Source organism: Polistes canadensis, unplaced genomic scaffold (genome assembly GCF_001313835.1).
Source record: "Polistes canadensis isolate GaletaPanama2010 unplaced genomic scaffold, ASM131383v1 scaffold_77, whole genome shotgun sequence".
NCBI classification, from domain to species: Eukaryota; Metazoa; Arthropoda; class Insecta; order Hymenoptera; family Vespidae; genus Polistes; species Polistes canadensis.
In genome coordinates, this window is record NW_014569624.1 from 371177 (window position 1) to 393798 (window position 22622).

At 33.1% G+C, this 22622-nt stretch overlaps 4 protein-coding genes across 14 annotated transcripts; 2 read left to right on the plus strand and 2 right to left on the minus strand.

Moving 5' to 3' along the window:
* The first annotated feature begins 1429 nt into the window (after positions 1 to 1429).
* On the plus strand, positions 1430 to 4057 carry LOC106786557. Of its 2 annotated transcripts, none has more exons than XM_014748074.1 (5): positions 1430 to 1611; positions 2377 to 2778; positions 2859 to 3182; positions 3256 to 3672; positions 3752 to 4057. In XM_014748074.1, the coding sequence occupies exons 2-5, from the start codon at positions 2467 to 2469 to the stop codon at positions 3968 to 3970; spliced, it is 1272 nt and encodes a 423-aa protein (XP_014603560.1). In that variant the 5' UTR covers positions 1430 to 1611; positions 2377 to 2466; the 3' UTR covers positions 3971 to 4057. The 2 variants fall into 2 exon arrangements, with proteins under 2 accessions (XP_014603560.1, XP_014603559.1); XM_014748073.1 differs by having other exon boundaries at positions 1431 to 1611; positions 2362 to 2778.
* Positions 3997 to 5229, minus strand: LOC106786559 (membrane protein FAM174-like). Of its 2 annotated transcripts, XM_014748076.1 has the most exons (4): positions 4893 to 5229; positions 4708 to 4823; positions 4425 to 4631; positions 4056 to 4364 (listed from the first exon to the last, which is right to left on the minus strand). In XM_014748076.1, exons 1-3 carry the CDS (start codon positions 5088 to 5090, stop codon positions 4466 to 4468), a joined length of 480 nt encoding a protein of 159 aa, XP_014603562.1. In that variant the 5' UTR covers positions 5091 to 5229; the 3' UTR covers positions 4056 to 4364; positions 4425 to 4465. The 2 variants fall into 2 exon arrangements, with proteins under 2 accessions (XP_014603561.1, XP_014603562.1); XM_014748075.1 differs by having other exon boundaries at positions 3997 to 4631.
* A 1067-nt stretch (positions 5230 to 6296) lies between these two features.
* Positions 6297 to 9627, plus strand: LOC106786560. The gene is made up of 3 exons (XM_014748077.1): positions 6297 to 6585; positions 7173 to 7290; positions 9224 to 9627. Exons 1-3 carry the CDS (start codon positions 6421 to 6423, stop codon positions 9412 to 9414), a joined length of 474 nt encoding a protein of 157 aa, XP_014603563.1. The 5' UTR covers positions 6297 to 6420; the 3' UTR covers positions 9415 to 9627.
* Positions 9628 to 11147: 1520 nt separating this feature from the next.
* LOC106786556 (transcriptional repressor p66-beta) lies at positions 11148 to 21759 on the minus strand. Of its 9 annotated transcripts, none has more exons than XM_014748066.1 (9): positions 20623 to 21759; positions 17770 to 17838; positions 17300 to 17598; positions 16979 to 17204; positions 16617 to 16896; positions 16310 to 16375; positions 15585 to 16018; positions 14388 to 14692; positions 11148 to 14303 (listed from the first exon to the last, which is right to left on the minus strand). In XM_014748066.1, exons 2-9 carry the CDS (start codon positions 17817 to 17819, stop codon positions 14047 to 14049), a joined length of 1917 nt encoding a protein of 638 aa, XP_014603552.1. In that variant the 5' UTR covers positions 17820 to 17838; positions 20623 to 21759; the 3' UTR covers positions 11148 to 14046. The 9 variants fall into 9 exon arrangements, with proteins under 9 accessions (XP_014603552.1, XP_014603555.1, XP_014603550.1 ...); XM_014748069.1 differs by having other exon boundaries at positions 17300 to 17595; positions 20623 to 21758; XM_014748064.1 differs by lacking the exon at positions 20623 to 21759 and adding an exon at positions 18799 to 19352.
* Positions 21760 to 22622: the final 863 nt, after the last annotated feature.

Sequence of the window (22622 nt, forward strand, 5' to 3'; positions counted from 1 at the left end):
CTCTCTCTCTCTCTCTCTCTCTCTTTGATTGCTCAGAGTAAAGTTCCCCTTACGTCTCAGCTTCCATTACTCCCCTACGTCATACCAGTGCGCTTGCTTTACGCTACGCGCAGACGTAGAGAGGACACCTTGAAAAGAATAATCTAGAGGGCGCAACGAACGCCGAAGGACTATCTTTTCTCGAGGACACTTTTTCTTATTCGTAGGAACTGGTTTTACAACTACTGGTTCCTCCTAAAACGTCATAAATTATGAATCCTATTTTTATTCTTCTGGAGGAACTCCGACAATTGTTAAGATAGCCATTGGTGGGCATCTAATTTTGGAAAAGAAAATTTTAGATATTTACTCGTGGATAATGTTTCGTATTGATGCACGCGATATGACAGAATATATACATGTATATATGTATATATAAATACAATTGAAAGGGAGAAACGCATCTACTTTATCTACGTTAATGATTGACTAATTTAAACGTATTTATTTTTTGTAATTTATTATATGGGGAATGGATTAAAAAATTATTTTCTTTATATTTTCTAAGAAATATTTATAAAAGGCACAACCAAGTAAGATTACTGAAACTGCTCCCAGCGAATTGTTGAATGATACTTATTATCAGTACTATAGTATCCTTACTAAAAGAAATAATTTTACTGAAAATTCAGTTCTTTATAACCAAATTATTTTGTGAACAATCGAAAAAAATTTGATTTCAAGTTTTTATTATTTTTTTAACTTGAGATTTATGATGGACTCTTGTTGATTACTGTTTAATTACTTATTGATAAGAGATATCAATCAACTAGCTTTGCAAATGTTTCAGAGCTAAACTTGAAATTTAACAAAGAAAAGAAAATGAAAATGGACGTTTTAATGTGTTCCTTTCAATGTACAATTACGAAATTCTCTCAAAATACTGTTTTTCTAGGCTTTTTTACTCTTCTTGTTAATTTTTTTCAATTTTATTAATCTGTTGTAACACATTGTGAAAAAAAAAATAAAAATCATTTTAAAAGAGTAAAAGACAAAGGAAAAAAAAGAATTAAATTATTATTTTTTTTTAGAAAATATTAGTAAATTCTTATAAACTGATGAAACAAAGATAAGAATGCTTATCACTATTGATAAGAAATTATATGAAAAGAAATAAAAATTCCTTTTATTATGTAATAAATAATTAAAAATTGACAGCTTTTTTAAGTATTCATTTTAAATCACCTAAAAACAATATTCCCATGTTACTATTATATACTAATATAATTATGAATTATTTAATGATTATATATTTTATGTACAATGTTTATTTATTCCTTTTTAAAAATTTGTTCTTGTAAAGAATAAATATTATCTTACGAGTATAAACTTGATAATCAATATAATCTTTTTGTTTTATAAAGTTAATAGAGAAGAATCTGCAGGAAGAAAAAAAAATAGCGACTGTAATTGACGATATCAAGACCAATCAGAAAGCACCACATCTAGACACTCTAGATGGGAGACCTAACCCGTTAAATAAGCCGAGAGTTATGCTTCCTGTTCAGTATAGAAATTACTTCTTTCGTATAACCATATATCTTTTTAAAATTTGATTCTCCCACAGTTTGAGTAAGTAATTTCTTTTTTTATGTATATTTATATTTTTTTTACATTTTTTTTCGGCATCATATTATCCTTAGAAATAAGTCCTTCACATTTTAATAATTATCTAAATAATTACATGTAACTCATTGTTTTTTACAAACAAACAAAAATTTCATATTCGTACGTGCATTTAGTTTGAAATACTCAATAGATATAGCGATATACACAAACAGTATTGTTTTGCTTCCGTCTTACAATAAAAGAACAATTCATGTCACTAATTCTCAATTTATCAATTGTTATATCTTAAAAGATTCTCGCATACGTCATAAAATATATACAATAGTATGTATTTTATATTTAATATACCCACTATATGTGTGTGTATGTATTGAGAACTATTATTTTAGATAGTCAATGTTAAATAACTAGTATATTATGCGACATACTAAACTATTGAAATATTAAAGATAGGTATAAAGGAATTTTTGTGAACTCCAGTTAAAAATAATAATAACTGAAAAACAAAAATAATTTATAAAATTAAAATTTGTATTATTTGACTGATTCTCTTTTACTTGATATAATTAAATAAGTAAACTTGAATATTTATAATACTTATCTCATTAGATTCTTTTCTTTATTTTATTATTATTCAACTCAAAAAAATATAGATAAGCAAAATATGCTGATAAAAATACTGATAAGAATACTGATAAACCTTTCAAATAAAAAAGATAATAAATCTAAATAATAAATCTTTTTTTTAAACAGAGTTACGTGTTTCAGAGAAAAATAAATTTCCAAAGATATATAAACACCTTTATGTATCAGACAACGATTTAATAATTTTTACTTAACTTTGAAAGAAATTCAACAATGAGTGAAAAAACAAACCAAGTTGATCTAAGTACAATAAGTACTAAACTTACTAAAGAAGTATTAGAAAGTATACTTGTAGCAGAACATAATGTAAAAGATGTTAAAGTAATCGATTGGAATTTTGATGAAGCAAGTGTTAAAGGTGATAGCTATTTAACAGTTGTTAATAAAGTCAAGATAAATGGTATTGCTAATGGCAAACCTGTACAAACTGATATTGTGATAAAATCACTACCTGCAAATATAGGTAGAAGAAAAACTTATCGAAGTACAGATTTCTTTCAAAATGAGGTCGCATTTTATACTAAGGTAATTGAATTGAATATATTTCCTCTAACAAATATTATTTTGAACTGTTTAATGAATTTGATTTGAAATCTATTTTTCAGGTTATACCGAAATTTGAACAGTTTCTCAAAAGCAAAAATCAAGCTCATATTCTAAGTGTTCCACGTCACTTAAAATCATTTGTAGATGGTGAAAATGACTATTTAATTTTAGAAAATGTTTGCAATTTAGGATATGGTCCTATAACTCGTCAAGACTGTGTAGATATGGAACAGTGTACTGTGATTTTAGAAGCTTTTGCTACTTTTCATGCAATTTCGTTTGCACACAAAGATCAAAATAAAGAAGAATTTAATGAGTGTGTATCGCATTTAAGAGAGACATATTTTAGTCCTAAATATTGGAGTTGGTATGAAAAATTTCATGTAAGTAAAACTACTATGTTTGATTAAAAATTTCATTATTTTATCTGTACATAGATTCTGATCTGTTTTGTAGAAACAATTGGTGGGAATAGCAACACATGCATTAACTACTGAATATCCAAACAGCGAAGCGCTAAAGCGTTTTACTTCTTACAAATTTGGTTCACTCGTGGAAATGTGTTGTAAAATATGTGATCGTTTAGATGCTCCAACATCAGTTGTAAATCAAGGAGACTCTTGGGCTCCAAATGTTTTAGTACGTACCATTGAAGGAAATAGAAAGCAAGCGCTGTTACTTGATTTTCAATTAGCACGTTGTGTCAGTCCAATTCCTGATTTAGCATTCTTTATTTATTCTTGTACAAACAAAACTCTTAGAGAACGATTCGATGAAATGATGAAAATTTATCACGATAAATTAACTAGTGTAATTAATTTACTTGGCTCAGATGCTAACAAAGTGTATTCATGGGAAACGTTTATGAAAGAGGTATGTTGTTGTTGACTTATTGAAAACATAACATTTTTGTCGAATTATAATAAATATATCATATATAATTTCATTTCAGGTAAAAGAACAATTTGTCTATGGAGTTGTTTTTGCATTAGAAGCTATACCATTTACATTGTTATCTAATTCACAAGCATTTGATCTGGATACATTAATAAAAGGAGACGAACAAGTGAATATAAGTGATGTATGGGTACTTGGTAATTTAGATACACAGGAAAAAAGATTACGTTTAACAGATGTAATTGTCCATGCTGTAGAAAGAGGATTTTTATAAAATTTAAATGTATAAGTAAAATTGAATCCATTTTATTCATAATTTTTATTAAATGTTTAGCATTAAATAAAATAGAGATAATCTGTATTTGTTTAGTTTTAATTATAACAACATAGTTTACTTTGTGTAGTAGTAGATGTGGCAACCCGATATTTTTTTATCAATACATTTGGTGCCGCAAATTTGATAGTACTATATATATATAGTATATTTGCATTAGAAAGACAAAGAATATTTTGTCAATAATGATATATTCAATGCTACATAGCAGAATCATTACAGCCAATATGCACGAATATAATGGCTTTTTTTTTGTTAATAATATAATAATGCCATTAAATAAAGATACAAGTACAAAGTATCTTTTTTCTCTTGTTTTGTACAAATGCCATTTCTGAAAAGATTAGTTCCATTCAACAAACTGTTAAAGAGGCATATTATTAATATATCATACATAAAAGCACAGAAAATGAAATGTTCCTAACGGAAACAGTTTCATAAGTTTAGATGTTGAGCATTATTAGTCAAAACATTGCTGGCATCAAAAACAGTAGTATCTTCGTCGTCTTCTTCATCTAGTGGTAATGGTCGCATTTCAACATCTTGCCTATGAGCAAGAATACCGTACTTTCGAATCATCTGTGCTCGCGTTTTACTTAACCTGTAAAGAAAGTTTTAGATTTAGTTAATTTAGAAACGTTAAAACAAAGGTCACACTAATTTATAGCAGTGCTTACCTAAAATTACGGAACACGATATAGGCCATAACCAAAATGCTCAATCCTATAAAGACACAAAAGCCACGTAGGAGTGCTCCAGAATTCAAGGACGTTTGATGACCTTCTTCTATGCTCTATACAAGAAAAATATTTATATTGCATAACATGCATGCCGTGTCTATAATGAGTTACGCCTAACCAACCTCTTTTGACATTAACGTTGTCGTCTGTATCGTTCCATTCGAAACTTCAACAGGCAATTTTGAGGTTATATTAGTTGGCGGTTTATCATCGCCGGTACTTCGTTCTCGAAAGCTTCCACTGCACACCACGATTTGGCCGAATAAGAAGATTGACAAAAATATACAAAATTTCATTCTTTGAATTTTGAAACGCGTCATTGCCCGATGTCATTTATGCGATTGTTATTTACCACCTTAAAAACGATTGGTGGATGTTCCACCTTCGGCCAACGCCGACATGTTGCTGACCGGTCTCTATGAACGTAAACTCACAAGTGTAATATAATACTCGTGTCTTTTTCATTTCATGCTTATTCAACACAAAGGAACATTCAACGTAAGCAACACGTTGATCTAAGAAATCTTAATAAGCTTAATTGTATCATTTCTTGGAATACTTGCTCTTATTTGTTTCTTTCATTTCCAATACTTCTTCTTCCGAAGATTACTAAACCCCATTAAACGTTCGCGCCAATTTTTATATAATAATATTTAATATTTCAAATAATTAAATATATTTTTAATTTTTTTTATATAATATTACCCAAGCCACGATTAATGGCGTATAATGGTCGATAAAAGACGTTTCAATATTAGTCATTTGCATAAAAAATTAAAAGTCACATTAGATGATTGTTTTTGAGAAATCGCGTGCATTATGAGATAACGTGATGCCATCGATCGTTATAGATGTGTCGATTATTTTGCTATACCTAACTTTTCACATTTTTTTTTTCTTCAACTATGCAAATAAATGGCATATGCATTGTTATATACTTTATTATTTAACTATTACACAATTTCGGTCATTTTATTGTTTAAAGATAATTATTAAAGAAACTTATTTTAAATATAAAAAGTTAAACACCAATCTTTAGTGCTTTGAGATGTTAAAATTAAAAAAACTTCTAAAAGTGGAAATTATCTCCTTGCCATATGAACGATTTAATCATTTCTACAAAATCAAAGATAAATTCATTAATTAATTTCCTACAAAAAATAAACTTCTTTTCCTTTTTGTCGAGGAATCGTATCGCAAATTTGAAAAAGATAATACTTCGCGCGTTTTTTTCGATCGAAGTCTTATACAACAGGAGCGATCAAAACGTTTATCTTTGACACTGAATATACTAATTAATGTAATTTTAACATATATAAAAAATATATAGCACTTAATGAAGTTCGAAAATTTCAACGATATGAAAATGTTCGTATTCGTTATTTTGAAATTAGTAAATCTAATTAGATCAACATACGAAATGATATGAACACGAATGAGCGTCTTCCATCCGCATAATATATATGTATATATCTAACATATAAATACGTATCCCCACTAGAAAGTGAAGTACCGAGAGAGAGAGAAAGAGAGAGAGAGAGGGAGAGAGAAAGAGATATCTAAAGCAGTAGAGGACACTTCTCTCAATCACCTGTTCAGTCGTGATTTAAATTTGCGTCGTACCTGAAGCTGAATTTAATCCTTTGCAATATGTCCTTGCGGGGCACGTTATTGTGTTTATTTATTGTTATGCTAATCAATTGTTTACAATGTTATGCAGAGGAAAATGTAACCGATGTTACCGAAGAAACGCGAAACGAGGATGCGCTCGCGAAATTGGTGAGGATGTTTTCCAAACCGGGAGCGTTTAAACGGGTGAGTGAAACAGACATTGTATGTTTATTGAGACATACATAAGTACTTATATACTTACGTATGAGAAAGTAAGCAAAATACTTGATTTCACGACGTCCGATGCGTTTCTTTTCGATAAATCATGCATTTCAAACGGTTTCGTATATTTCCCGCGCTTTTATCGATCAAAGAAATTCGTAGCAATAACAATCCAAATCTGTTCAATTAATTCATTTGAAATTGTTTTAGGAACATTTACGAAATTGTAGAATTTAAATAGCATAACCTTGTATTTGTTTATTATCTTTATATTTTTAGAGATGTAGAAAGATTTTTTGTTCGTTTAATTAACTATTAAAACATTGTGTTCGATTCTTTCTTTCTTACTTGCATTCGCGAAAAAAATTCGTGTATTCTGTAATAGGAAAAACGACAGTGTGTGGTCGAGCGTACATACCATATGTAGGAAAATGTAAATCGTGATTTGTTTTGTAATAGATGTAGAACTAGAAACGTTGATCTCGCTGTGGAATGCATAAACGATAGAGATAGATAAATAACTTTGTCCCTAATCAAGAGAAAATTATCGTATTTATTATTTATTTTAGATAAATACGTTGCTCGGTGAAAATTCGATTGAGGAATCCTCAACATCTTGTCCGAAAGGTGAAGAAGGTTTAGATTGTAGAAGAGCGGAAGCTCGTAGATCCGTTGATTGTCCAGAAGGTAATGAGTTAATTCATTAATATAATATAAATGCAGGAATGTGAGTGTATGAGAAATATGGAAGGTTCTAGCATTAGTTAGGTGTGTGTGTGTGAGAGAGAGAGAGAGAGAGTCAGAATAAGATTGCCAAAGTGAGAGTAAGAGTATCAGAATCAGAGTAAGAGTGAAGAATCAGAGTAAAGAGTGAAGCGTCAAAGTGAAAGAGTGAAGAGTCGAGAATTGAGAGAATGTTCGATGTATTTGGAGATCTGATACTGTAAACTTTTATACTTTTTGTATATTTTCTTTTGTATATATTTTTTTTGTATATATTTTTGGATATCTTATTATCATATTAATAATATCTTACACAAATAACAATATAATTACTTAAAATGTCATCCGAATAAAAGAAGAAAACACCGTAAGGCCACGCCTTCAGACTTTTATTACATATGTATACATTTATTATGTATTAAATTTCATATTCAGAAAAAATTTTAAATAAAAAACTATTTCTGGTTATGGAAATAATATTATTATAATTTCTGTATATATTAATTTATTACTTTCATCAAATTGATATTCATTTTCTTTTCAAATTTTTATTAAGATCATTCGCGAATAGATAATATAAGCGTCACACGAATTCAGGTGACGAGATTTATTGGAAATTTTTAGTATCATTCGAAATTGAATAAAATTATAATGGAAATGTTAAATAAGTTTCATTTCGTTATAAAGCTTGACGAAGTAACTTATACGACATCAAAGATGAATTCTTCAACTTTTATAATGACAAAAAAAAATAAAAGAAAAGCTAAAAAAAATAACACTACGTTACAATGCAAAAGGTAACCTTGACAATAGCCACTCCTATAAAGTACTTGTATTATTCCTTTTTTTAGTCAATGACAGGTGTGAAACGAGTATGTAATGGAAATGTTCTCTCTCGGATTAACAGGAGCTTTTAAATGAAAAAAGAAATAACGCAAAGTACAATAATAGTTTCTCTTTTCAGGTTTTCGTTTATTTTTTCCTACGTTCGAAAAATTGTCACTTTCGCTTGTCTGGTTTATTTTATGTTGCTGCGCGGGAAATAAAGTGGACGCATGACACTTTTCGCTTGTTACTTAACCCGATTTCAGTTAGTATATCTATATGCATAATACACATAAACATATAACTAATAATGTATGTGTATAAAAGAGCTTGAAACATTCGGACAACGCCCATCGATAGATAACCATATTAAAAGTATATTTTTGCATTACAGACGTATCTTGTTATAAATGCAACTAGCTATCATTCTTAAGCATTCTTTCGTTCTACCCACTAGTTTCAAATAAATTATTCTTTTGGAATAAATTAAAAAGAGAAATTCCGCGGAGGATTCTGCGTATGAGAACAATGAAATGAGAAATGATACTTCGGCGACCGAATCATTGTATTATTTAATTTTACATATGTGTATATATATATACACATACACACAGAAATGCGAACGCGAGTTGCGTATCTATGTAGATTTAAAACCAGTTTCGTAAATCGGTGAAAAATTTCACGTGCAATGTACGTGACACGCGAGACAATCTTTACTTTTTTTATTGCCTTTTTAGTGGTCCTTTTTCTGGGTTTTTTCTTTTTCGTACAAATTTGTATCTTATGTGCTACGCCTGTTTATGACTCATAGTTCGGATATAATTTTAATCGAATTCAAAAATCGTAGGAGAGATTTATAATACTGAGTGTTTTATAAGTTATGTTAATAAAAATACAGTTTTAAATAAACTTCATAGCTTGAAATTAGTAAAATTGTCTCCGAAGATGAATCCAGATCAAACGTTTGCTTTCAAACAATCATAAAACATAGAAAAATCGTTTTATGATAGTACTTTCTATGTAAGATATTTGTTATCATATTTCTTTTGTATAAATATATATTTTTTTTCAGGAGACTGTTATTGTCATAATTGTGCCGCAGCAGGTCCCGATTTTTGGGCATCTTGTTGTCGCGAGAGTCTGAGATGTTGCTCACATCTTGCAGCTGCCTGTAGAACCTGCGATCACCCTACTCTATATCCATTTTGTTCAAAGCATTTTAAAAAGTGTTTGAATCAGATGAACCAAAAGAAATTAACATAAAAGATAATTATATACATTATATGTATATCTTTTTTTCTTTCTTACCATTATTTAACTTTTTTCTCTGTATCTTTGTAAGATAATTTTAAAAAATGTGAAACCGTCCAATTTGTTATTGCCATTGTATACGCAATGGAAATAAGTAAATTTCAAAATTTATTTCTTGCAATGTACTCGAATTATATTGAATATTAAAAGTTTAATTTTAAAAAAGAAAGATAGAATTATACTTCGATCAGAGGCATTATCGCATAATTAAATCTATTTACATAAGATTTCTAAACATATATATGATATATAAAAGATGAAATAAAATAAATAATATAAAATAATTCAGACAATAATCTAACCGTAGTCAATTAACTTTTTGAGTTGCGTCCATGTGTGAGCGTGTAAAAGGAAGTATAATACTTTCGTTAACCTGGATAAACAGGTCTTGTTTACTTTTTTTCTCGAGAAAATTTTTATTAGGTAAGAAATCGATTTTTCGTAACAGAAGGTGTAGGAGCCAACGGAAAGTCTCTAGCACCTAGTTGCGAGCTACGGCCTGCGCCGCAGCGACAGCTCGCGGTAGGGTTTCAAAGCATTTTCGATACTTCACAAGGATCGATGTTCTTAGGGGGAATAACCTAAGGTATGGGACAAGTTAACGAAATGATATAGTTGTCCTACGGTATCGAGAGTTTAAATGTCATCCCGACTTTCTCCGCGATGCAACTTAGGAAAACATGTTTGAACAGCGTTACCTTTATTGCCAGAACTTACTGGATTTTATGTTAGTACTAAAATTGTAGGCTTATCCCACAAATGTGTTCAAAATGACTAGATATAGAGATATATGTATATTTTGAAAATAAAATTTATCAACTGATCTTATCATTCTTATTCATCAAAAAATAAATTTCTTTGAGGAGTAAAAGTAAATAAATAATATGATAATATATATAATTTAAAAAAAAAACAAATAAATCCTATGAATTTCTTTAACATGCCAGCATACAAACAAAAGATATTGTAACATCGGTAAATTCTTACCGATAAATGTTTTAAACAAATGAAGTTTGAATATTTATAATACTGATATATTGTAAATATTTGATATTTTTGATAAGCATTAAAAAAGTATCCGCATTGGCTATTAAACTATGCCGTCCGCATGTCTAATCGAAATTCTTTTGTTTGGCGCCGGTCAGATCATTTCTAACTACTTTTTAGAGATATTAGAAGAAGGGAACAAAATCCCGTATGATGTCATGCTCGATGGCCTCAAACAGAAACCATCTACATCTATGAAAGGGACAGGAAATTATCATCTACATAGACGAAGAAAGAGAGTTTGCTGGAAATACTGTTGCGAGGATATCAAGATAAGATATTCATCATTGAAGATCAATAGTATTCTGAAAATGATTAAGATATGTATGGGCTCTTCATCAGAGAAACACAGAAATCACAGTTTCGTTTTGTTTAGTTTGATTTAACAAGAATTTGTTCAATTGAGTTTGGTTTAATTTAATATAGTTTAGTTTGGTGTTTTATGTCTTCACTCAATTTTCCCTTTCTTTTTCTTTTTTTTGATAATTAAACACAAAAGAATTTAACGTTCTAAGTCCATTAAAATTCACTTTTATCAGCAATTTTTGTATAGATACTAATCAACGTGTATATGTATTTATTTGTGCGTGTGTTATGTAAATATATGCATACATATAGTATAAATGAATATTAATTACTCTTAGGTACAATCATTGACAAGCTTTATTCGTGTTATTTTCAGACTATTCAGTAATCCGTAATAACTAATTATATAAGTTTATGGGGGCAGAGTCCTTCATCTGCGTTTTATACGCCTACATTTTCTTTAAGGCCGAAATACAAATTTGGACTGGACAATTGCTTTAGTTTTTCTACGACGTGTCGATTTTTTTCAAAAAATTTCGTACGTTCATCATATCGTAACGCAATCTCGATAATGGGCCGAGTAATAGTAGTAGTAATTGTAGTAGTAGTAGTAGTAGTAGTAGTAATAATAGTAATAGTAGTTTGGCTTCCGAGAGCTTTTACACAACCTGATTTCTTTTATATTTTTTGCTTAGTTTTATTTATAAGTCTGCATCCCCCTCCTCTTACTTCTCCCCTTTCTCCCATGAAGCTTTCGATTGTATAGCGCTTTTTTGAAGAATACCTTAACATTCTAATCCTGCGATACCGTTCATTCGTTTTGGCCGCCATCGAATGCTGCACAACCCAGTGCAATTGGCATGTGTTAACGTTGCACACTATCTCGTTATCGTATTTTTACTTGTTTTGTTTTTATATTTTATATTTGCTGTTACAATCATCACATTTGTCGAATGCAAAGATCTCTCTGGGCGTTCTAGTGCATTACTTTCTAACAACACCACATAGAGCTGAAAATTCAGACTAGACAAAAAGGAAAAAGAACCAGTCAAAAAAAAAAAAAAAATAAAGTGAAATGATCAATATCGAAAAGACCCTCAATTATGATTTAACAATCGCAGTACGTTACGTACTTAATATCATTATAAATTCTTTTCAATCACATCAAAATTACTCTATTTTTTAAGGATCACACATTTCACAATAAAAACATCTTTATCATTAAATAACAACGCTCTCACAAGGAACAGGAGAACGCGAAAAACGGAACGGTTAGTTAATCGTCCCGTTGTTGTTGAATAAAACTTTAGAGCCTCTTTTAATAAATGAATAAAAAAAAAGAGGAACGAAATAATTCATTTACAAAATAATTAATATTAATCTATAATAAATGCATAGAATTACAAGTACATTTTTGACTGTATGTATAGGTAAATTAAAAATCGGGTTCTCCTATTCTCCTCTCTTTGCGTGACACTGATTTGAAATAATCATGTTTGATGATAGAAAGGTGGCAGCAGTAGTATCATTGGCGACAATGCAGGGTTGACGACATATTCTTTCAATTCTCTTACACAAAAAACACAGATCTTGATCTATTATGCGATCGTAGACTTATATGGTGTACATGTATATCAGTACGAGCTCAAAACCTATCACGTAATACAAAGAGAGATGATTATGCTATTTTAGTTTATTAACTTGTATGTATCATAATACCGAGAAATATCAAGACTACAGTATAGTACTATTTATTTATTGATTCAGAAATGTATGACCGAGATTTGTTAGCCAGAGTCATAGAAATTAGGCTATTAGCGAAGGTGATAATAATTAATAGTATTGCTTGGGATGAGTGCCAGAGAGTTTAACTGTTATATGTGCAAACTTGTTTTTTTTCTTTTTTATTATTTTTTTTTTTCTTATAGAGGACTAAAAATCCAGACCCTTTTTTCTTTTTATCTCGCACCTTAACACTTCGAAAAAATGCGATTATGCACACGTCCTGTTGATGATTTTAATATCTTTATATTAATTGTGGCACATCAAAACAATCGTGATGTGAAAATTTGACTCTTGTCTATTCGCTTCTTTCCTTCAAATTCATTAATCATAGTATATATATATATATATATATATATATAGAAAAATTTTATCGAGTCATAATGTATCGTCTTGATGTACCTCTTGATGAAGAAAAACTTTTTAGCCGATTTGCCATACATGGAAATTCTTATTAGATTTGTGCGCGAATGACATTTCTGTCATTCTATTTAAAAACATGTCGATGCACATACTCTGCCATATATTGGCAAAAAAAAAATTTTTCTTATCACTCACATGTTCGCTTATTATTCTTTCACACATTTCCTTGGGAAGATTATTATTTATAACTATAATTCATGCACTCTCTCTCTTTCTTTCTTTCTATATCTGTCTCTCACACATGCAATGTATTCGCCTTAAAAATACTCACGATTGAAGAAAATAAAGAGATATACACATAGTACAGGTACCGCCGCTGGTTAATGATTTATTCAATCCAGCGGCAAAGATAGGCTTCATTATAAGAGCCTAAAAAGATTCTTAACTTCAATTTTAATTTACTGCAACGCAATCATTTTTTACTTCTGTAACTCAGATTATTCATTTTTAATAATCGATGCATCGATATTTTTATATTCTATTTATTACCGTCTCTTAGTGCCTTAACAAGTGTTCATTTGTTTTCTTATTTTTATTTTATTCAGACATTACATACGTGATTAACATTATGTATTAATTACGTCTTTATCTGTTTTTACGGTAAAATATCTAATATCGATGCAGAGTAATATCAAAAGGAGACACTGTTTGTAGTTTTAACATTAAAACATACTGCTGCTCTTCGATTAATTTTTAAGATTTCATTGTCCACACTTATTAATTTTGAAACAAGTCGAACTATTAAAATGGTTCGATAATAAGAAATAAAACGTTAATTCGTTTCTTGAAGAATCACGTTATCATTTTACATATTTCTTGGATTATACCTTATACTTCCTTACCATTTAATGAAATGATATACCAATAACATATTGATATATCACAATATTCCCAATCACAACAACGTGATATTTGCGATATATCGTGTCTTTCGCAATAACCATGAACCTTTTTCTTGTTCTTTAATTACTTCGTTTATTATAATTATTTACTTGGATTTATTGTTCTTTCCTTAAATGCGTCCGGTTACGTTTTCCAATTATGCGGATGAGCTCTTGGTGGAGCTTGGTTGCCTTGTGCTTGTGATGCTTGCGATGGAATCATATCAAGCAGGTACTGACGTTGAAGATCTGCTGCTTGCCGTTGCAACTCTGCGAGACCTTTACCTCCAGTTGCCTGTGCCATTGCTAATTGATACGGATATAAAATAGAAGTAAACGGGGGCATCATGTGGGCAGGAAGAGGCTGATGTGGTAAGCTTGTCACAGGATTCTTTGCTAGTTCTAAAGAAATAGAGGAAAATTAATTACAAACAGATAGATATTTAAATGATATTTTTATAAATGTTTGTAGTTAAATTTACTTACCTCTTAACAATTGCTGTTGTAAAGCAGCTGCAGTAGCCGCATGATGAGAACTGAATTTTCCACTTTCAGCCAGTTTAACTAACGGGTGTTCTTGCATTTTAGGTGTAGGTGGTGTTGGTGTAAGCGTAGGTGCTGGTGGCACCTGAGGAGGAGGAGCAGGAGGTGTCGCTATTCTCCTGGTAGGAGTTGCTGCTTTTGGAACTGATTTTGGAGCTGGTGGATCTGGACTTGGACATGCTGCTTGAGCAAGCCTTTGTTCAATTTCTTGCTCTTGTTGTAGAGCTTTCACAAAAGCGGTCTTTAATCTATAAAGAGCATTATAGAACATATAGATTGACCATGTAGTTTTTTTAAGTATATAAATGGCAAATAGATGACTTCGTTAGCCAACTTAACACTTAGCCGACTACGCGCGCCGCAGCGAACTGTACGGTTTCCAGCACGCATGTTATTCAATACTCGAAATCAAAGAAGTTTGAAAATTATTTAAGTGATCAATTATATATTGCGGTAACAATTTCGTTTAACGATTTCTCAAATTTTTTTTATACAAAAATGAAATTAAAAGTATAAGTAATACAATTGTTTAGATTTTTGATATCGTTCAAAGCATGCCAGTTTATGCAGTGGTACATTTCATAATATTTGCAAACATAAAAAAGAAAAGCATTGCTAAGGTCAACATGGGAGATCTCCCCGATCGGTCGGCCAAATGTTAATAATTATTTAACCTCTTGCACTATAACAACGTATAAGAGACGCGATACACCACCTTACCACAAAAACGTAACAGGGGCGTAGTATAAAAACGAGGTCAAACAATATAATTATTAGCAAGTTAAAAAAGTATTTCTCGAGAAAAAAAAAATTTCTGCAAATTTACGTCACAAGATGAATTTATAACAGTACCTCACCATTATATATCTCAAAAGTCTTTGTTTTATCATGATGTATATATGTTTATATGTGTACAAAATATATTTATAGTAATTATTCAGATTTTATAAGTTTTCTAGTAATAAATGTAATGCTATTAACATTCACGCGTTTGAGATATATCTAAATGTTTCACTGAACTGCTTATATGAATCGAGGTGGGAGCTACTGTTTCACCGACTCTATGTGTTGAATCGTAGTACAAGGAGTTAATTTTGAAAAAATGTTAAAAGTATTAATAAACATAAGAAATATACTCACCGATTTGTATGCTCTGCTTTGAGAGCTTTCTTAACATTGGATGTCACGCAATGTTCACAGATGACTCTAGGATCTCGACCTGCTGGAGGTCGTTGGAACGTGGCATGTTGTCCACGTGGACCTTCTTTTTTCCCACTACCTACTGGTTTTTCCCACTTCCAAACAGGCGTAAAGTCTGTTTTACACTGTGTACATTCAAATGGCTCAGGAGGAGGGGGTATAGCAGGTTCTTTCGTAATAAAATCGACCACATGCTCCAAGCCAACAAGATAAATAAACTCTGTGTTCGATGGATTTGGTACAAAATGCATTTCCGGTGGTGGAGGTTTCGGCGGTGGTATTTGCAAAAGAGTTTTCTCTAGTTGTTTTCTTAAAGCCAACTTAGCAGCAGCCTGCCGTTGCGCCGGTGTTTGATTATCTTCTCTCGATCTATCCTATATATTCATAACACATTATTAGCTCTAAACATAGTAAAAAAATCCAATAGCAATCATATTTTATTATAATGATGCAATATCATAGAATTGTACGTAGCTATAATTCTCAGGCTGATATATAAAAGCTTTTGTTAAAAACATTATAGAATGAAAATGAAGATCAATAAGCAGAAAAAAAAGAACACACATACAGAATAAGAGCAGAAAGGAGGACAGGTAGAAATTGTATAAGAGTTGCAAAAAGTCAATCTGATCATACAGCGAGTATAGGTCAGACAATGAATATACCTGTTCCGAAATTACGGGCGTATTTAAAGATGCTGTGGTTTTATTTTCTTGAGATCCAACAAGTAGCTTTGAATTTACAATAATTTTATTGTTATTTATAAGATATGAAAATATCATTTATATATATCTAATTAAAGATGCATGTTACAAACTATTGGCAACTTTTCTAATTATTCAATGTTTTTACATTATAAGATTTAGTAAATTATTCAAATTATTTAAAATATAAGAATTGCCATTAGTTTTAAATTAAAATGTCAATAGAAACAAACTCCTTGTAATTAATTATCATAATCATTGTACTTACTTGATGTGCTGGCGTTGGGGTAGGATCTTTTGTAGAACGTTCAGTCCTATCAGCCGGAGCATGATAAGTTGGCACACTTGGCGTTGCACTAGGTGGTCTACCTCGAGGATGTGGTGGTTGAGGTATTACCATATTAGGAGGCATTCCAGTACTTGAAGTAGAACTTCGTCCAGTTGTAGGTGGTAACAGCATTCCAGGTGGTGGTGCATGAAGACTGCTACTTCTACTTGGTGCTGGTTGCCCTCTAAGCAACGGTGGTGGTGCTTTCCCTGTTCTATGTCTGTAATCCATTGTTATTCCAATTTAACATGGCAATATATAAAACTATATTCTTGGAAGAAAACATTGCAGTAGAGTTTTACCCATGAGGCGTTGGTTGTACTGTCACTGGCGGTGGCAACTTGCTGGGAACTTTGGGAACTGCTGCTATATTTTCTTTTAATTGTTGAGACTGTCTCAGCTTTTTTAGCAGAACCAATTTCATTTCCTCTGATCGTAGCTCCTCCTTCAACTTTCTTAATGTCCTTTCACGTTCAGCCAATTCATCTGAAGACAGTTCTTTGATTGGAAGTAATGGCGGCATTTCAACTGTGTGTTTAAAGAAATATTATTTGTAATTTTATTTATTAAAAGAATATTCAATAACATTGTAAACCTATTTGATAAATAAAGTAACATATAACCTTCATCGCTATCCGATGAACCATTTCCATTTAAAAATCCATTTATTCTAGGTTCATCAGGACTTTCTGCATAACTTCTTTCAATTCTTGGTCTAAGATTACGTCGAGTCCTCCTATCATCTCCTGATTTTGGACCCAATATGCCTCTTGCTGCATTTTGAATATTACGTGCTTCTGGCACATTGCTTTCCAAAGGATTAGAATTAGGATTTGCAGCAAAATGAATTCCAAGGTCCAAAGGTAGACCTACATCAGCTGAATTTGTATTTACAGATGGGGAATTTCTCCTGCCACTGCTACTAAAATAAAAATAATAGTTTTATCAAAAATCAAATATGCTTATCTTTACAGTTGTATTCAATTCTTATTATGCTTCTACAACAAAAACATCAACAAAGAAATCTTGTCATCAATTACTAATGTTTCTTAGTTTACAATAAATATATAAGTTTGAATGGAAGTTTGTTTACCTTACACTCAGATCTACTACTGCATCACCATCTAACTCCATGGTTTCCATTCCCTTAAGCACAGTGAATCTACAAAAAGCATATTTATTAATAATAGCCGCGCGTGCGCAAATTAACACAATATTATAGCTAAAACTAATATTTTCATGGAATGGTAAGAAACAATTAGTAAGTAATTACGTAAATTAAGTGATATACGTAATGTTCCAATATACTATTGACGTTTATGGTTATCCGAGCAATTATAAGAAAAATGAATATAATTACCCAGAAACACTGCACTAATCACATGTGTACGGTAAAAGAACGAATTTCCGATAGTTTTTCGTTATTTAAAAACAGCAATCTCCAAATATACAAACTTCGTACGTGAAGAGATAACACAGAGGGTTCATACGATCTTATAGTAGACGAAAATATTATGATAAAAACGAAGAAGAAGAGTAGTATGACTAAAGTGTAATGTAGAAAGCAAAGCAAACCGCTAAGTTAGCACATAAGAGAAGGAAAGAGAGATGTGTATTCGTAAATGTAGAATTCTAACCTAACTTTCGTAGTTTTCTCGTTATCGAAGAACTAAGCGACAATTAACATGTCGCACGACGCGATTCTTTCAAAGAAGATATCGATGAAGGACAACGTCTCTTCCTGGGTTCTGTTCGACAAAAAGTAGACAAACGCGCGCGCGCACATTCACGCAACTTTCTCTCTTTTTCTTATACAGTTTAGATTCGTTCTTTCCTCGCGCGTAGTATAACCTTACGAATGGCGATCAAGAAGAATCAAATTCGATGCTTCGAAAGTGGCGTCTCTGCACAATGGCAGCTCTAAGCGTAGCTGTATAAGATCATGGAAGGGAAGAGGGGTTGCCACCACCACCACCACCACCACCTCCACCTCCACCTCCACCTTCTCATCATAGTACCCAGAGGGGAGAGAGGTACGCTCGCACATTAATTATTTCTCCTCCCACCCCGTCTAAACACACACTGTCTACCCTCTTGCCACAAACGAGACTCGGCTACTCACCTACACACGCGCGTGCTCGCCGCTGACATCCTACAGTGGTGGTGGCACCGGAATCGCACTGGAAAGCAATATATTTGTCCTCTGTCTGTTTGTCCCTCTCCACCAACCCCCTCTGTTTTCACTCCCTCCCACTCTCTACCCCTCGCCACAACACCTTCCACTCTCAACCCTTCTCCTCTGCCACCTCATACTCATCGTAATACACTACTACTTCTCCAACTCTGACTCCCACTCTCTTCTCTGCAGATTTTCCCGAATTTCGTCTCAGTACCATTCCCTCCCTGCTCGCCCTTGCCAGCCCTCCTTCCCTACCAATTCTCGAATGCCCTTCTGCCCTACGGGAAATCGATTTTTCGCCTGGGCCTTCCCACTGCTAGCTTGCAAGAGCAGCAACGGGACGTGGACGAGCGCGTAGAGAAGAGAGGTGCAACGGTTTTCCAACGAATTTGCTATCCGTTCACGCATCTCTCTCTCTCCCTACCAACCCTCACCCGCCCCTCTACCTTACTACTCTCACGATTTCACCTCGCTTTTCGTCGCGACCTCTGTTCGCGACATCTATTTCTCTGCTTCCTCCTTTCTTTCAAGCGCGAGGTGCGCGCATAGAAACGAGTGTCATACTCGCGAGTCGAGAAATGACCCAACGATTAAACTATTGTCATTAGCATTTGGCGTTCTTGTCATCTTTACTATTGTCACTTTCATCGTAATTTGCATTGTTTAGACAGCTTTAGTGTCAACGACACGAAAAAAAGCGAGTTCCTCTTTTCTTTTGGATTTCCCGCTTCCCTCGCTTAGGCATCACGTGACTTTTGTCCAAAACCGTAATACGCTTCTCAATTCGCTGAGACAGACGACTCATTTATCTCTCTCTCTCTCTCTCTCTCCCCCTCTCCATATTTTAACCATACTTAATGGATGGATGGACTAATGAGAAATATTTTTTCTTCAATTTCTAAAACGAAGCTCATCACTTTGAATAACGAGTAAATGTCTCGTTAACCGGTCTTAATTATATTCTCACATTATCTAGAGAAAGAAAATTGATATTTCAATTGGTATTGATTTTGAAAGCGAAAGTTTGTAAAATATGGAAATTTGGGTAAAAAAGGGGATACCGAAGATCATAAGAAAATATGCACAGAAGAAAATTGGCGAGCCTGTCCAGTGATATCGATGCGAAGTATCGGACATTTTACGATCGTACGTCGACCGCTGTTGCGTGAGAGAATAGCGAGGGAAGGGGAAAGAAACTCCAAAGAGTCCGACCATTCAAGGACGATCCTAGACCGCATTAAAGAAGTTCGATCGCATTTTTCGATCTTTCTCTACGAGAAAGAAAAGAAAAATCTTATATAAATAAGAGAGAGAGGATAAGAGGAGAAAGAGTGAGAGGGCGAGGGAGGGGAAGAGTAGAGAGAGAGAGAGAAAGAGAGAGAGAGAGAGAGAGAGAGAGAGAGTGTGGAGCATCGTAACGCGTGGCTCTTGACCACGAGATCGGCCTTGCGCGTTTGGTTAACTTAAAACAATCGTTGAATCTACTCCATTTTCAAGAGTAACGCTGCTCGCCATCTCGACCGTTTCGTATATACATATATATAGATAACGAACATTTGACAGGACTACTTTATTTCAGTGTTCCTGATAGTAGTAGCAGTAGTGTTAAAACAATATATAGTAAGAATAATATCAATAATAAATATGTTATAAAATACAATAAAATATACCTGAAAATTTGTTCGCACGAGCCCAATTGATGCAGAATGTGATAATTAATTCTAATACAGAATGAGAATAATTAATAACAATAGCAATATGACGTACCTGAAAATTCGTTCGGCTGAATATCTTGGTAATCCTTAGATACGTATACATACAGAGAGAAATAAACGAAGCAAGTATGTATGTAAATCGATTACAGAAAAGACGCAAGGGAACAGGTAAACGTATGTAAAAGAAAGAGCCGGCTAATCGGTTGGACGTTTTTTTTTTAGTCAATGCTTCTAATATTTCTTCATCTTCTTCTTGCATTAAACGATGCTACACCATCAATATCACATTTCAATCGTTTGTTTTTATGACACAATAATCACGACGATAGAATAATCCACAATTATGTTCATATACAGTAACTTACACGTTGCACGGGCATACAACATGCAAGTCGTGCACGTTCTCTCTGTTGTACAAGTCGGCCCACAAAGTAGAAACACAGATGCACACGCGTTCACTAGGTAGATCAGTCAACTTAGTTGTTTTAGTTAAACTGGATAAAAATGTAATAGACGGGACACAATTAATCGTCGAACGATCGTCGTCGGGATCGTAGAATTTCCGCGCGTGAATTTCTTCCGTGCATGCTCGCGCATTGCTAGGTCGTTCGTCGCGTCGCGCCGCGCGGCGCGCCTAACTGCTAAAACCGAGGAGAGAGAGAGGATCGACAGACAGACCGACAGACAGACAGGCTGATGGACGAATTGTACGACGAACGAACAGATGGACAAACGGACGGATGAACGGACTACGACAGCCAAAGCAGCGCCACGCCGCCGTGGCCGGTTTGCGCGCTCTCTTACGCGTGCTTCTTCCGACGAATGAAAAAGGATAGAGAGAGAGAAGATAGGTAGACAGAGGACGAGAGAGGGGAACAGTAAAAGAGCAAGCGAGGAGACACGAAAATACAATTGTCTTTTTTTATCACAGAACGCGGAATTGTGTAAGCACGAGGGTACCCACCAAATGATTTTTTCGTCCTTTGTCTCTTAAATTACGAAAAACTATTTCCTTCGTCCACTTTTTTCCCTTTTTTCTTTCTTTCTTTCTCTCTCTCTCTTACTCTAATTATTACTTTTTTTTTCCTCACTCGCTTATGCTTCCCCTGCGCAAAAATTAACCAGAGTGATTCAATATGGCGTCCTTGTCCGCCGTGATGTCTTCCCCCTCCAATTTCTTCTCCGCCCTTGTTTCGATGCTGCCCGGCATCGTCGCTGTCGTTGTTTCCTCCGGTCCGTGCTGTCCTCCCCTCTCTTCTTTTTCTCTCTCTCTCCCTATTTCTCTTGGCATGAAGAGAGGCACATAACAGGCCGAGGTGTAACGGCGCGCGTAAGGGGTGGGGATGGACCGTGGACCTTATCGCCACCGAAGCCGCCACTGTGTTCGCCCCTACCGTGCGACCGATAGCGCCGCGAAGGAGCCGAGAAAGTGCCGCTGGCTACGGGGCTTACCGGAAGCACCCCACGGACTTTGTAAAATACACGAACGTGCGACAAGGATAGCTGCGCTTTAAGCGTCGTTCACAATCTCCTCCCTGAACATCCCTCCCTTCATCTTGTTTCATTTTTTCTCTTTCCTTCTATCATTATTATTACACACATATTATCGAAATTATCAATATCTTCTAAATCTTACTCGATCGAATTAGTTTTTTTTTTTATTTCAAGGCTTATTATAATGTAGCATATGAATTCTTTTTTTTTCTCTTTTATTAGTAGCAAACAATTATTTAATTGAGAGAGAGTTTAATTGTACGATTTAATTTATTAATAAAAATATTATAAGAAATGTATATTTATAAGGATTGATTAAAATGATCGATATTCTAATTTTAATAATTGTAAACATGGTCAAAAGTTCATAACAGCATATTTAAAGGTGTAAGTATAGAAATGGGACTGTTGAGAATATAAATGGTACATTTTTATGCCATGCACGATTTATTTATCGATTGATACATTTTTAAAAATCGATTCATACATTTGAGAAAACATTTGATTTTTCTATTATTCGAAGAGATTACGTTAAATATTTAAATTATAAACCGACCA